We start from the raw sequence: 13,217 nt of genomic DNA, 5'->3' as shown, positions 1-13,217 counted from the left end.
CCCTGGAGCCAGGGGTCCAGGCCCCACCTCGGCCTATGAAGCGGGTGTGTGCTCTCCCCTCTGCCCCCCGCCCTGTTCTCCCTTCCTGTCCAGTCAGCACAGCTCTCCCGTTCTCAGGCGCTCTCCTTCCCTTTTCCCCCCCACCTGCTGCCCCCCCAGATCTGTCTGCTGCGGGCTGTGTCTGCCCCACGCATTGTGCAGGGGGAGCTGGAGTGTGGGCCCCGCGGGGCTACGGGAGCAGCTGTCAGTGCCTGTGCGTCCCTGACATGCCCGTTCCCCACAGACGCGCGGAGCCAGCTGGCCAAGGTCAGGCAGAAGATTGGTGGGGTGCGGAGTGAGATCCCGGTGCTGGACACGCTGGGGAACGTCACGGCTGCTCTGGACACCATTGGCAGGCAGGCCAGGGACTACGAGCCGCAGGTTGCCACCTACGATGGCTACAGGTAGGGGCTGGGCCTCTCCCCGCGCGAGGGGGCTGATCCCGCCTGGGGCTCCCTGATCCCTAGGGGACTCTTAGGGGGGTTGGTAGCCGGGGCCGGAGCTGCATGGCACATGGTATCCCCAGCTCCTTCCCTGTGACGGGGTGTGGGACCGACGCCCGGGTGGACTCTGAGCCCCCTGCCCTCGGAGGAGGGCAGTTGTTGGAGGGGGCAAGGGGAGCCCAGGCTGAGCCCTGCCATCGGCCCAGGGAGCGCCACGGGGGAGCAGCTGGCCCTGGCCCGGAGCAGCCCAGTGTCCCCTGGGACACTGTTAAGGTTCCCTCCCCACTCTGAACTCTAGGGTGCAGATGTGGGGACCTGCATGAAAGCCCCCTAAGCTTATTTACCAGCTCAGCTCAGGCAGTGAGCTGCCATCACCAAGAGTGTTTTAAATCTTAGGGGAGAGCCACTTGGAACTCTGCCTTCCCCCAACTATTTCCCAAGTCCCCAACCCCCGCTTTCCTAGCTAGCTCCTCCCCCCCAAGTCCTTACACCCCTTTTTCTGGGTAGGCTGCAGCGTATCTCCTCACCAATTAGTCCTGGTGAACACAGGTCCAAACCCCTTGGATCTTAAAACGATGAACTATCAGTTAGGTTTTTTAAAACAAGGATTTTATTAAAAGAAAAGGTAAAGTTCATCTCTGTAAAATCAGGATGGAAATAACTTTACAGGGTAATCAGATTCAAAGAGCTCCGAGGAACCCCTCTAGCCTTACTTCAAAGTTACAGCGGAACAGGGATAAACCTCCCTCTAACAAAGGAACATTTACAAGTTGAGAAAACAAAGATAAACCTAACATGCCTGGCTGTTACTTACAAGTTTGAAATATGACTGACTTGTGCAAAAAGGTTTGGAAAACATGGACTGATGTCAGGTCCCTCTTAGTCCCAAGAGTGAACAACCCCCAAAATAAAGAGCACAAACAAAAGCTTCCCCCCCGCCCCCACAAGATTTGAAAGTATTTTGTCCCCTTATTGGTCCTTTGGGTCAGGTGTCAGCCAGGTTACCTGAGCTTCTTAACCCTTTACAAGTAAAAGGATTTTGGTGTCTCTGGCCAGGAGGGATTTTATAGAATTGTACACAGGAGGGTTGTTACCCTTCCCTTTATAGTTATAACAGATGCCCTGCGGGTGAGAGGGTGGTTTGTTCAGAGAGACCCCCCCTCGGTCTGGCAGCAGGACCCCCTGCTGCAGGGGGGTGATGCCCTGGCCAGCCCCAGATTCCTGCCCTGCCAGGGACCGGGTCTCTCACGTGGTCTGTTCTAAGGAGAGACCCCCCCTCGGTCTGGCAGCAGGTTCCCCTGCTGCAGGGGGGTGACCCCCCTTCGAGCCCCCAGACTCCTGCCCCGCCAGGGACCGGGTCTCTCACGTGGTCTATTCTAAGGAGAGACCCCCCCTTGGTCTGGAAGCATGTTCCCCTGCTGCAGGGGGGTGATGCCCCAGCCAGCCCCAGACTCCTGCCCCGCCAGGGACCGGGTCTCTCACGTCTCCCCCGCAGGTGGATCATGGGCATCTGTCTCTGCTGCCTGGTGCTGCTGGTCGTCCTGTGCTACCTGCTGGCTCTGGTGCTGGGGGGCCTCGGGCTGAAGCCGTTGGCACTGCCCACTGAACGCGGCTGCCTCTCCAACTCTGGCGGGGACTTCTTCATGGCGTAAGAGCCCTGCGGCCCCCGGAGCCGTTACAGCTGCTGCCCCGGGGAGCCCCATGTGGGGCTGCGATGTCGGATAGCGCAGGGAGGGGGCAGGACCCTGGGCACGGTGCTGGGAAGACCCGCGCGGGATCCTGCACCCAGACATGGATGGACTGGGGAGGGCACAGCAGGACTGGGAGGCTGGGGGAGCAGTGCCGATCCCCATCTCCTCCGTCAGCCAAGGGACGGCCCGGAGGTGGCCCGATCTTGGTGGAGAGGCACCAGAGGAGGGGGTCTCTGAGAAGGGGCTCCTGGGTCTAGCAACAAAGGCAGAGGGATAGCAGGATGAGCAGTGAGATGAGGGGGCGTCCAGCTGTGGGGAGCCGCACTGGGGACAGTACGTTGGTTGCTGGTCTCCAGGGAGGTCATGAGCCATGAAATGACCAAGGTGGGTTCGCAAGAAGAGGCCGTTGCAGTGGTATCTGGGCTGGCGGGAGGGGACAGAGAGGTATCTGGGCACGAGGGAGGGGTACAGTGTGGTATCTGGGTGGGGGGGATGGAGGGGCTGTTGGAGCGGTGTCAGGGCTGGGGGGAGGGGTCAGAGAGGTATCAGGGCTGGGGGGGACAGGGGGCCGTTGGAGCGGTATCTGGGCAGGGGGGAGGGGGACAGAGAGGTATCTGGGTGGGGGGACAGGGGGGCCGTTGGAGTGGTATCAGGGCAGGGGGGAGGGGGACAGAGAGGTATCTGGGTAGGGGGACAGAGGGGCCATTGGAGTGGTATCAGGGCAGAGGGGAGGGGGACAGAGAGGTTGTTGGGCTGGGCTGGGGGGACGGAGGGGCCGTTGGAGTGGTATCTGGGCAGGGGGGAGGGGGACAGAGAGGTATCTGGGTGGGGGGGCAGAGGGGCCGTTGGAGTGGTATCAGGGCAGGGGGGAGGGGGACAGAGAGGTATCTGGGTAGGGGGACAGAGGGGCCATTGGAGTGGTATCTGGGCAGGGGGGAGGGGGACAGAGAGGTATCAGGGCTGGGGGGGACAGGGGGGCCGTTGGAGCGGTGTCAGGGCTGGGGGGAGGAGGACAGAGAGATATCTGGGTGGGGGGACAGGGGGGCCGTTGGAGTGGTGTCAGGGCAGGGGGGAGGAGGACAGAGAGGTATCTGGGTGGGGGGACATGGGGGCCATTGGAGTGGTATCAGGGCAGGGGGGAGGAGGACAGAGAGGTATCAGGGCTGGGGGGGACAGGGGGGCCGTTGGAGTGGTGTCAGGGCTGGGGGGAGGGGTCAGAGAGGTATCAGGGCTGGGGGGGACAGGGGGGCCGTTGGAGTGGTGTCAGGGCAGGGGGGAGGGGGACAGAGAGGTATCTGGGTGGGGGGAGGAGGACAGAGAGGTATCTGGGTGGGGGGGCAGAGGGGCCGTTGGAGCGGTGTCAGGGCAGGGGGGGAGGAGGACAGAGAGGTTTCCAGGCTGCTCTGGGGGGCAGAGGGGCCGTTGGAGCGGTGTCTGGGCTGGGGGGAGGGGTCAGAGAGGTTTCCAGGCTGGGCTGGGGGGACAGAGAGGTATCTGGGTGGGGGGACAGAGGGGCCGTTGGAGTGGTGTCAGGGCTGGGGGGAGGAGGACAGAGAGGTATCAGGGCAGCAGTGAGGGGGACAGAGAGGTTTCCGGGCTGGGGGGGAGGGGGACAGAGAGGTATCTGGGTGGGGGGGCAGAGGGGCCGTTGGAGTGGTGTCAGGGCTGGGGGGGAGGAGGACAGAGAGGTATCTGGGTGGGGGGACAGGGGGGCCGTTGGAGTGGTATCAGGGCTGGGGGGGAGGAGGACAGAGAGGTATCAGGGCAGCAGTGAGGGGGACAGAGAGGTTTCCGGGCTGGGGGGGAGGGGGACAGAGAGGTATCTGGGTGGGGAGACAGGGGGCCGTTGGAGCGGTGTCAGGGCTGGGGGGAGGAGGACAGAGAGGTATCAGGGTGGGGGGGCAGAGGGGCCGTTGGAGCGGTATCTGGGCAGGGGGGAGGGGTCAGAGAGGTTTCCAGGCTGCTCTGGGGGGCAGAGGGGCTCTCAGACAGGCCCCGGTGCCCAGCGTGCGGGTGCCCGGGTCGGGCCGGTGCCCAGCGTGGGAGCTCACGGCTCGTTCTGCCTTCACAGGGGGGTTGGCTTCAGCTTCCTCTTCTCTTGGCTGCTGATGCTGCTGGTGCTGGTGACCTTCCTGCTGGGTGGCAATGCCGACACGCTCGTCTGCCGGCCCTGGCACAGCGGGCAGCTCCTGCCGGTGAGAGCCCGGCCTGGCACCGCCCGCTACTGTCACTGCCCTGCCGGGGGGTGGAAAAGGGCGAGGGAAGAGCAGAACCTCCGTCCCCCACCCTGGGGTCTGGGGGGTGGGGAGAGCAGGGGAGGGGCAGTAGGGACGGGCGGGAGACAGAAACAGCAGAGTGGGACTCTCAGCCCCCAACCTGTAACCCCTGCTAGCCCAGCCCCGAGCTCCCCCCAGCTCTGCCGGTGCTCCCCAATCCTACCCACATCCCCTGCTAGCCCAGCCCTGCCCCCCCAGTTCTGCCAGTGCCCCCCAATCCTGAGCCACTTCCCCTGCTAGCCCAGCCCTGGGCCCCCCCAGTTCTGCCAGTGCCCCTCACTCCCGACCTGCAGCCCCTGCTAGCCCAGCCCCGAGCTCCCCCCAGCTCTGCCGGTGCCCCCCAATCCTGAGCCACATCCCCTGCTAGCCCAGCCCTGGGCTCCCCCTGGCTCTGCCAGTGCCCCGCACTCCCGACCCTCAGCGCCCTGCTAGCCCAGCCCTAGCTCCCCCCAGCTCTGCCGGTGCCCCCCAGTCCTGAGCCACTTCCCCTGCTAGCCCAGCCCTGGGCTCCCCCTGGCTCTGCCAGTGCCCCTCACTCCCGACCTGCAGCCCCTGCTAGCCCAGCCCTGCCCCCCCCAGTTCTGTCAGTGCCCCTCACTCCCGACCTGCAGCCCCTGCCAGCCCAGCCCTGGGCTCCCCACCAGCTCTGCCGGTGCCCTCCAATCCTGACCCACATCCCCTGCTAGCTCAGTCCTGGGGTCCCTGCCAGCCCAGCCCTGAGTCCTTCCTGGGCACAAGGCTGCAGTGAGGGTTGAGTTTGCAGAGGCCCCTCTGGAGAGGAGCAGGAACCTCGCAAACCCTTTCCACGCGGGAGCTGAGCCAGCCTGGGGGAGGGCAGGCTGGGAGTGTGGCGCTCCTGCCCCTGGGGCCTGGGACAGGCTGGCGCTGTGCAGCTTGGCTGGGGCAGGTCTCGGGGGTCTCGGCCGCTCTCCTGACCCCTTTCAGGGCCGGTTCCAGGCACTAGCTGACCAAGCACGTGCTTGGGGCGGCACCTTGGGGCGGGGCAGGGTGGGGCGGCGCTCAGGTTTTTTTTTTTTGGTTCGTTGAGGCAGCGCTGGAGGGTTTTTTTTTTTGTTTCTGCAGCGCGGTGCTCGGGGGGGTGGGGTGAGGCAGGGGCTTGCGCGGCGCTCAGGGGGGGCAGGGCTTCGGGCAGCGCAGCGCTTGGAGGTGGGGCAGGGGCTTGCGCGGCGCTCGGGGGGTGGGGGCTTCGGGCAGCGTGGCGCTGGCAGGGCAGGGGCTTGCGTGGTGCTCGGAGGGGGGCAGGGCTTTGGGCGGTGTGGAGCTCGGGGGGGCGAGGCTTCGGGCGGTGCGGCGCTAGGGGGCGGTGTCATGGAGTGTGGGGAGTCCGGCCCTGCACCCCTCTTCCTGGGACCCCCAGTGACTCAGCCAGCCAGTAAAACAGAAGGTTTATTGGACAACAGGAACACAGGTTACAGCAGAGCTTGCAGGCACAGTCAGGACCCCTCCACCGAGTCCTTCTGGAGTTTCAGGGTGCTTGGGTCCAGCATAGGATCCCCTGAATTCCCCTCATCCAGCCCAAAACCGAAACTGAACTGCCCCTCCTCCAGCCGGCCGATTCCTTTGTCCAGCTTCCCAGGCCAAGGCGCTAACCCCCTCCCGCCTACCTGGCTCAGGTTACAGGCTGATCACCTGTCCCTCACCTAAAGACACCCCCGCTCTCCCATCCCCCACACAGACAGCCCCTACTCCATCACAGGCGAGGGCTTCGGGCAGCATGGTGTGCAGAGGGGCGAGGCTTCAGGCAACGTGGCGCTTGGAGGGGGCCGGGCTTTGGGCAGCGCGGAACTCGGGGGGGCAGGGTTCGGCGGGGTGGCACTCGCGGGGGGGGGGGTGCGGCGGGGCAGCACTATTCTTTTTTGCTTGGGGTGGCACAAAAGTTAGAGCCAGGCCTGCTCCTTTGCTTCCAGTTCCTGGAGACCTCGGACCTGACTGCGAGCTTCAACCTGTCGGAGATGCTGGGGCTGCAGGGCGGGACGGTGACCCTCTCCGGCGTGTACAAGTCAGTGCCAGCCCTGCCCGGGGCACACGCGGCCGGTCTGCGGGCCAGAGCACCCTGGGGCCCCTCCCAACCCTCCCTTCCTGCATGGCCAGGCCCTTCCCCATGCCTCAGTTTCCCTCTTTGCACATGGGGTGAGAGGGATGATTCTGATCTCTTGGGGCCTGAGGAAGGATGCCCTGGAGCGGGCCCTGCATGGCTGAGGCCTGTGGAGCGCTGAGGGGTCGCACCATGTCCGTGGGGCGGGTGCAGCTCTCTGGCCCCGGACGCCTGCGTGGCACAACCCGCAGGGTGAACAGCCCCGGAGCCCAGGTGATGGGGGAGATCCCACTGGCCACACGGGCAGCGCCACCTCCCCCCAGCCTGCCCTGGGCGTGGGCTGGACCCAGCACCTATGTTTGTCTGGGGGGCGCCCCCCATCGGCCACCAGCCCCATCCTCAGCTCTGCTGTCTACCCCACAGCAACTGCCAGCACAACCAGCCCGTGTGGCGCACGCTGCAGCTGGGCCGGGTCGTTCCCTTGGATGAACTGCTGAACATCAGTCAGGTCAGTTGGGAGGCCCGGAGACCGGCCAGCTGTGGGCAGCACACAGGGGGCATAGAGACCGGCCAGCGTGGGCAGCACCCGGGGGGCATAGAGACCGGCCAGCTGTGGGCAGCACCCGGGGGGCATAGAGACCAGCCCGGCTGTGGGCAGCGCCTGGGGGGCATAGAGACCGGCCAGCGTGGGCAGCACCCGGGGGGCATAGAGACCAGCCCGGCTGTGGGCAGCGCCTGGGGGGCATAGAGACCGGCCAGCGTGGGCAGCACCCGGGGGGCATAGAGACCAGCCCGGCTGTGGGCAGCGCACAGGGGGCATAGAGACCGGCCAGCGTGGGCAGCACCCGGGGGGCATAGAGACCGGCCCGGCCGTGGGCAGCGCACAGGGGGCATAGAGACCGGCCAGCGTGGGCAGCGCCCGGGGGGCATAGAGACCAGCCCGGCTGTGGGCAGCGCCTGGGGTGCATAGAGACCGGCCAGCCCTGGGCAGTGCCTGGGGGGCAGGGAGACCAGCCCGGCCGTGGGCAGCACCCTGAGGGCTCAGAGACCGGCCCGGCTGTGGGCAGCACCTAGGGGGCACAGAGACCGGCCCGGCCATGGGCAGTTCCTGGGGGGCATAGAGACCGGCCCAGCCGTGGGCAGCGCGCAGGAGGGCATAGAGACTGGCCCGGCCGTGGGCAGTGCCTGGGTGGCGCAGAGACCAGCCAGTCATGGGCAGCGCCGGGGGGGCATAGAGACCGGCCCGGCCGTGGGCAGCGCCTGGAGGGCATAGAGGCCAGCCCAGCCGTGGGCAGTGCCAGGGGAGCCCAGAGACCGACCCGGCCATGGGCAGCGCCAGGGGGGCCCAGAGACCGGCCCAGCCGTGGGCAGCACCCAGGGCTGCCTGGTGGGGCGCTGGCCTGAGAGCAGCTCGACGTCCCATGGGACTGGAGGGCTCCAGGGGCTTGGAGTAGGTCCGTGTACGGCTGGACTAGGCGGCGACTTGGGTCTGCCCCCCAGCCGCCCCCAAGGCTGTGGGATTGGAGCCGCGATGAGCGAGCTGCAGGGGAGACAGTCCCGAGTGCACATGCTGAGCCGAGGTGGGGCAGAAACCCACCCGCTCGGGCCAGCCCGGCCGTGCCAGGGCCCAAGGGCCACGGGGTGCGTTACACTGGGAATGGCACCTGTGTGGGAGCCCCCTCCCGCTCCCTTCAGACCCACGCTCGGCCGGGTCGGGTCTCCATGGCGACGGCTGGGATTGGGAAAAAACCCGTATGCCAGCCTAGGGCTCCCCAGCTCCCAGCCCCCCAGGGGCCAGGCCAGGGGGTCAGGCTACCCGGGGCCGCTCCCCAGGCCCCCAGGGGACAGGCCGGGGGGTCAGGCTACCCGGGGCCGCTCCCCAGCCCCCCAGGGGCCAGGCCGGGGGGTCAGGCTACCCGGGGCCGCTCCCCAGGCCCCCAGGGGACAGGCCAGGGGGGTCAGGTTGCCCGGGGCGGGCTCCCCGCTGAGCCTCGCTGCCCTGGCTGCCGTTGCAGTGGCTGAGCTGGGGTCCTTGGGTGGGGGGTGTCGGTGTTCCTGGGCCCCCGGACTCCTCACGGCCTCGCTGCTCCCCGCAGTACACCGGCAAGATCACCGCGGCCTTCGACCAGCTGAACGTCAGCCTGGACCCCATCACCTTCCTGAGCCCCAGCCAGAAGCAGCTGCTCCGGGACGTTGGCGCCTCCGGCCTGCAGTCCAACTTCACCGGCACCCTGCAGCAGGTGGGCTGGGGGGCCTCTCTCAGGCTGGGGGTGGGATCTTGCGGGGTGGGGGCAGTTGTGGGATATGGGGCTCTGTACATTGGGGTGTTTCCGTGGGGTCACATGGCCCCAGACCGCTGCTAGACCTAGTCCCACACCATGTTCCTGGGGCAGCCCCCTGGAGCCAGTGGGGGTGCTCTCCGCCCTAGGGGGTCCCACCCATCCTGCATGGGGATGGGCAGCAGGTGGCAGGGGCTGGGCAGCAGGGGAGGGGACAGGGGCTGGGGCAGGTGGTGGGGGAGGGGGCAGGACAGAGGCTGGCCAGTGGGGGAGGGGGCAGGACAGAGGCTGGCCAGTGGGGGAGGGGGCAGGGGCTGGTGGCGGGGGAGAGGGCGGGGCTGGGGCAGGGGGCAGGTGCTGGGTGGTGGGGGAGGGGGCAGGGCAGGGGCAGCAGGGGAGGGGGCAGGTGCCGGGGGCTGGGCCGGGCTCTGCGTGTCTTTCTGGGTCCCCAGGGTGGTCGCTTGAGAACCCGCTGCTGCCCCCCACTGGCCATGAGGCTGTTTGCCTCCCCCGCCCCCACTGGGTCTGTGCTCCCCCCCAGTGAGCTCCCTGGTGTGACGGGCTCTGTGCCCCGCTCTCTGCCCATCTCTTACAGCTGGAGAGGAACGTGACGCAGCGGGACCTGCTGGCGCTGGCAGAGCAGCTGGAGGCGCTGGCCAATGTGACTGTGAGTGACGCCCCCGCCCCAGGGAGCCACAGCGCTGGGTTGGGCTCCCCAGGGTCATGGGGGCGCTGCCATCGCTCCCCTCTCCTGGGAGGTGGGGTGGGGAGTGCAGGCTGGGGAGCCGGCTCCCTGGGGACTCTGCTGGGCCCTCCGTGGCCGGACTGCCTCCCCCTGGGCCGGGGGTGGCTGCTGGGCCGGGCAGGTGCCTTTGACCGTCTCTCCCCCCTTGGCTCAGGACAATCCAACCACGAAGCAGGAGCTGCAGGAGGAGGGGTCTGACCTGAGACAGATCAATGGGCAGATAAGGTCCCGCTTCCCACCCGAGATGGTGAGTGACCCCATGGGCCCCTGGTGCTTCCCCCCAGCTGGGAGCAGGGTCCCCTGGGCAGGGAGTGGGGAAGGCCTGGGACACGCTGCGTCCCCCTCCCTAGTGTTGTACCGAAGTGCTGCACAGGATCTTTTCAGGGGGAATAAGGCAAAATGCCACATTTATTAGTGATACATGTACTCGTTAACACTGTATCCTATGCATATGAGATATCACACACACACACACACACACACACACACACACACACACACACACACACGTCTTCTTGTTACCAACTGGTTGCTCTGCTTAACTGCATTGGCCAGGTGAGTTAGATGGGGGACGGGTGGAGTCGGGCTTCTGCCGATCCCGATCGATGCTCCCAGGCTGACAAGACCCGGGGTCCTCTGAGACACCTCACGTTTATAGCAGCTTCCCTCTCATGCAAATCTGTACCAGATGCAAAATCTATGTCTGTGGCTGTTGGTCCTTTGTGCTGCTTTTTCTGGGGGTTGTCCCAGTGCTGTTCAAAGAGGGTGTTTCCAAGGGAAGGGGCTGGCTTCTAACCCCCGAGGCCAAGCCAACTAGACAGGTTTTATTGTCCTTGGGCTGGCTCCCATCCCCTCTCCAAGGATAGCAGCCGGCGGGAGGTGCTGCCTTCCCCAGTCCCACCTCGTTCATTCACCAGGGCAATTGATTAAGGGGGAGGGGAGAGATCTTATTCTACTTCTAGTAAAAAGACATTTTTCTTCTACTTGAACTATCCTTAGGGGCTATAACATTATCCCAGGGCTCAATGCAAACTTTTCTATAAGATTTCCTACCTGGGGATCTGATACAACATTGCATGAAAATAGCTTAATACAGAGATTTATCTACACTAGCTGGAGCTGTGGGGTGCAGAGCTGGGGAATCCCCTCCCCCACCTAACCCTCCTGTCTCTGTCCCCAGCAAGCCCTGAACCGCAGCATCCGAACCCTGCAGGCGACGACCCCCCAGGTCCCGGTAAGCAGTGCGGGCAGGGGGAGCTGCGGGTGCTGCACTGACGGGAAGAGCGTGGGGTCCCCAGCACCCTGTGGAGTCTCTGCGCTGCTCCGTGGGTGCTGGGCGCTCACTGGGAGGTGGCACAGCCAGTGAGAGGCATCCTGGTGGCTCCCGTCCCCAGCCACTGCCCCATGTGATTCCCCCGGTGCGGGCAGCGGTGCCCAGTGCATCTGGCACAGGCCCTGAGAGCCACCCGGACAGGGACCCTGGGCAGCGGCCAGCAGGGGAGCCACCTCTGCTGGACACCCCCAAAGCAAGGGGGAGGGGCTGGCTCTGGAGGGGTGACCCGATCCATGTGTGGGTGCTAGTGCCCAGCCTGGCCTCGCAGTCACCTCGCTGCCCAGATCCACCCAGGGCTGAGTAACAGAAAGGGGAGGGGGGCTGCGGGTCGAGGGGCACTGGCAGAGCTGGGGGAGGTCAGGGCTGGGCTGGGGGGGGCTGCAGGTTGGGAGTGAGGGGCACCGGCAGGGCTGGGTTGGGAGGGGCTGCGGGTCAGGAGTGAGGGGCGCCGCCAGGACTGGTGGGGGAGCCCAGGGCCGGGCGGGCGAGGGCTGCGGGTCGGGAGTGAGGGGCGCCGGCAGAGCTGGAGGAGCCCAGGGCCGGGCTGGCGGGGGCTGCGGGTCGGGAGTGAGGGGCGCCGCCAGGACTGGTGGGGGAGCCCAGGGCCGGGCGGGCGGGGGCTGCGGGTCGGGAGTGAGGGGCGCCGGCAGAGCTGGGGGGAGCCCAGGGCTGGGCTAGCAGGAGGCTGCAGATCGGGAGTGAGGGGCACTGGCAGAGCTGGGGGGAGCCCAGGGCCGGGCTGGCGGGGGCTGCGGGTCAGGAGTGAGGGGCACTGACAGAGCTGGGGGAGCCCAGGGCCGGGCTGGCGGGGGCTGCTTGTCGGGAGTGAGGGGCACCGGCAGAGCTGGGGGAGCTCAGGGCTGGGCTGGCGTGGGCTGCGGGTCGGGAGTGAGGGGCACCGGCAGAGCTGGGGGAGCTCAGGGCTGGGCTGGCGTGGGCTGCGGGTCGGGAGTGAGGGGCACCGGCAGAGCTGGGGGAGCTCAGGGCTGGGCTGGCGGGGGCTGCGGGTCGGGGTCGAGGGGCCCTGTGCTCTCGGGTGGGGGCCCATGGGGCTGGCGGGGGCAGCAGTGTCTGTGCTTGGCCCCAGCACTGTGCAAAGGGCCCTGAGCGCCAGGTGTCCTGAGCCGACTCTGGGGACCCAGGCCAACGCTGCTGAGAAGCTGCCACCTTGTGGCCATGTGGGGGCAGGACGCCCGGGGGAGACTCCGCTTGCCAGGCGACTGTGGGTGAGGGGCTGCCGGGGGCTCCCCGTTCTGCGTGGGGGCCCAGCCCAGGCCTGGCCTAGCTGCGGGGTCCCATCCTGTTCCTTGCCCCCCAGGCGCAGATCAATGACACGCTGCAGCGGATCGAGGATGCTCAGACCTTCCTAGACACCAGGGCTGCGCAGATCATCAGCAACGTGAGCCCCTCGCAGCCCTTCTGGGGAGGGGAGCCTCGGACGAACACCCCACAGCTTCGGGGGCCCTCCCCTCTCCCAGGGCTGCACAGCCGGACACGGGACTGGGAGGAAAAGCCCTGCATCTGCCAGCTCGGGGGCAGGGCACTGGGAGGGTTCTGACCCCCTGGGGTGGGGAAGTGTGAGGTCACAGCACAGAGCCATTCCCTGTCCCACCAGAGACCTGAGCCCACTGAGGGGTTCTGCCCCCCCCCCCCCCCCCCCAGCCACTGGGGGCATGAGCTGGTCCGAACTTTTAATACTCTCGTTCCGCCTCAGCCCTAATTCCTGGGGGGATCCCTGAGCCCAGGCTCCCCACTGAGGGCCCTGGGTGCAGCACTCACCCCTGTCCCCTTCCCCCAGGAGAGCTGGGTCTTTCTGAACACGCTGCTGGGATACTTCAAGTCCTACGTCGACTGGGCGAAGAGCACAGTGAGTGACACCCTGACTGCGGGGTGGGGGACTCTCCTGCCCCCGGGCACAGGGGAGAGATGGGCACTGCCAGACCCTGCCCTCCTCACTGTCTATGTGTCCTCGTGCACCACGAAGCCCTTGTGTGCTCACACGCTGCCCCCGACGCCTGGCACTGCAGGCTGCCGCAGACTCCACTGAAGCACCTTAGGGACGCTAACGAGCTGAGGCTCCCGGCGCCCTGGGGGCAGGGTGGGCTGTGGTTATCACCGCTGTTTGGGAAACTGAGGCACTGAGAGAGGCAGGGCCTTGCCCTTGGCACACAGGGAGTTGTGGCCACTGGGGGTTCCCTCTCCAGCTGGGCAGACCCCAGGCTGCTGGCACTCCCCTTCCTCATCCCAGGGCAGCTCTCCTCTTGCCTGGGGTGTGTGGGAGGGATGGGGGGGTTCTGGGGGTTCTCTGCCCGGTGGTGGAGGGTTGGGAAGGGCAGAGGCATGAGGTGGGTGGGC

General features: G+C 66.7%; 1 protein-coding gene across 3 annotated transcripts in view; it reads left to right on the top strand.

Moving 5' to 3' along the window:
• Positions 1-13,217, top strand: part of LOC127053404 (prominin-1-A-like) — a 45,887-nt gene that overhangs the window by 28,525 nt on the left and 4,145 nt on the right. For all 3 annotated transcript variants that reach the window (XM_050958019.1, XM_050958018.1, XM_050958020.1), the window contains 11 exons: positions 284-443; positions 1,978-2,130; positions 4,245-4,368; positions 6,378-6,469; positions 6,929-7,013; positions 8,602-8,745; positions 9,380-9,451; positions 9,684-9,776; positions 10,710-10,763; positions 12,181-12,261; positions 12,661-12,729. In XM_050958019.1, coding sequence (XP_050813976.1) covers positions 284-443; positions 1,978-2,130; positions 4,245-4,368; positions 6,378-6,469; positions 6,929-7,013; positions 8,602-8,745; positions 9,380-9,451; positions 9,684-9,776; positions 10,710-10,763; positions 12,181-12,261; positions 12,661-12,729 — 1,127 coding nt within the window. The remainder of the gene's footprint in view (positions 1-283; positions 444-1,977; positions 2,131-4,244; positions 4,369-6,377; positions 6,470-6,928; positions 7,014-8,601; positions 8,746-9,379; positions 9,452-9,683; positions 9,777-10,709; positions 10,764-12,180; positions 12,262-12,660; positions 12,730-13,217) is intronic.

Source organism: Gopherus flavomarginatus, chromosome 6 (assembly GCF_025201925.1).
Source record: "Gopherus flavomarginatus isolate rGopFla2 chromosome 6, rGopFla2.mat.asm, whole genome shotgun sequence".
Classification (NCBI taxonomy): Eukaryota; Metazoa; Chordata; order Testudines; family Testudinidae; genus Gopherus; species Gopherus flavomarginatus.
This window is presented reverse-complemented; position numbering and strand designations above follow the sequence as displayed.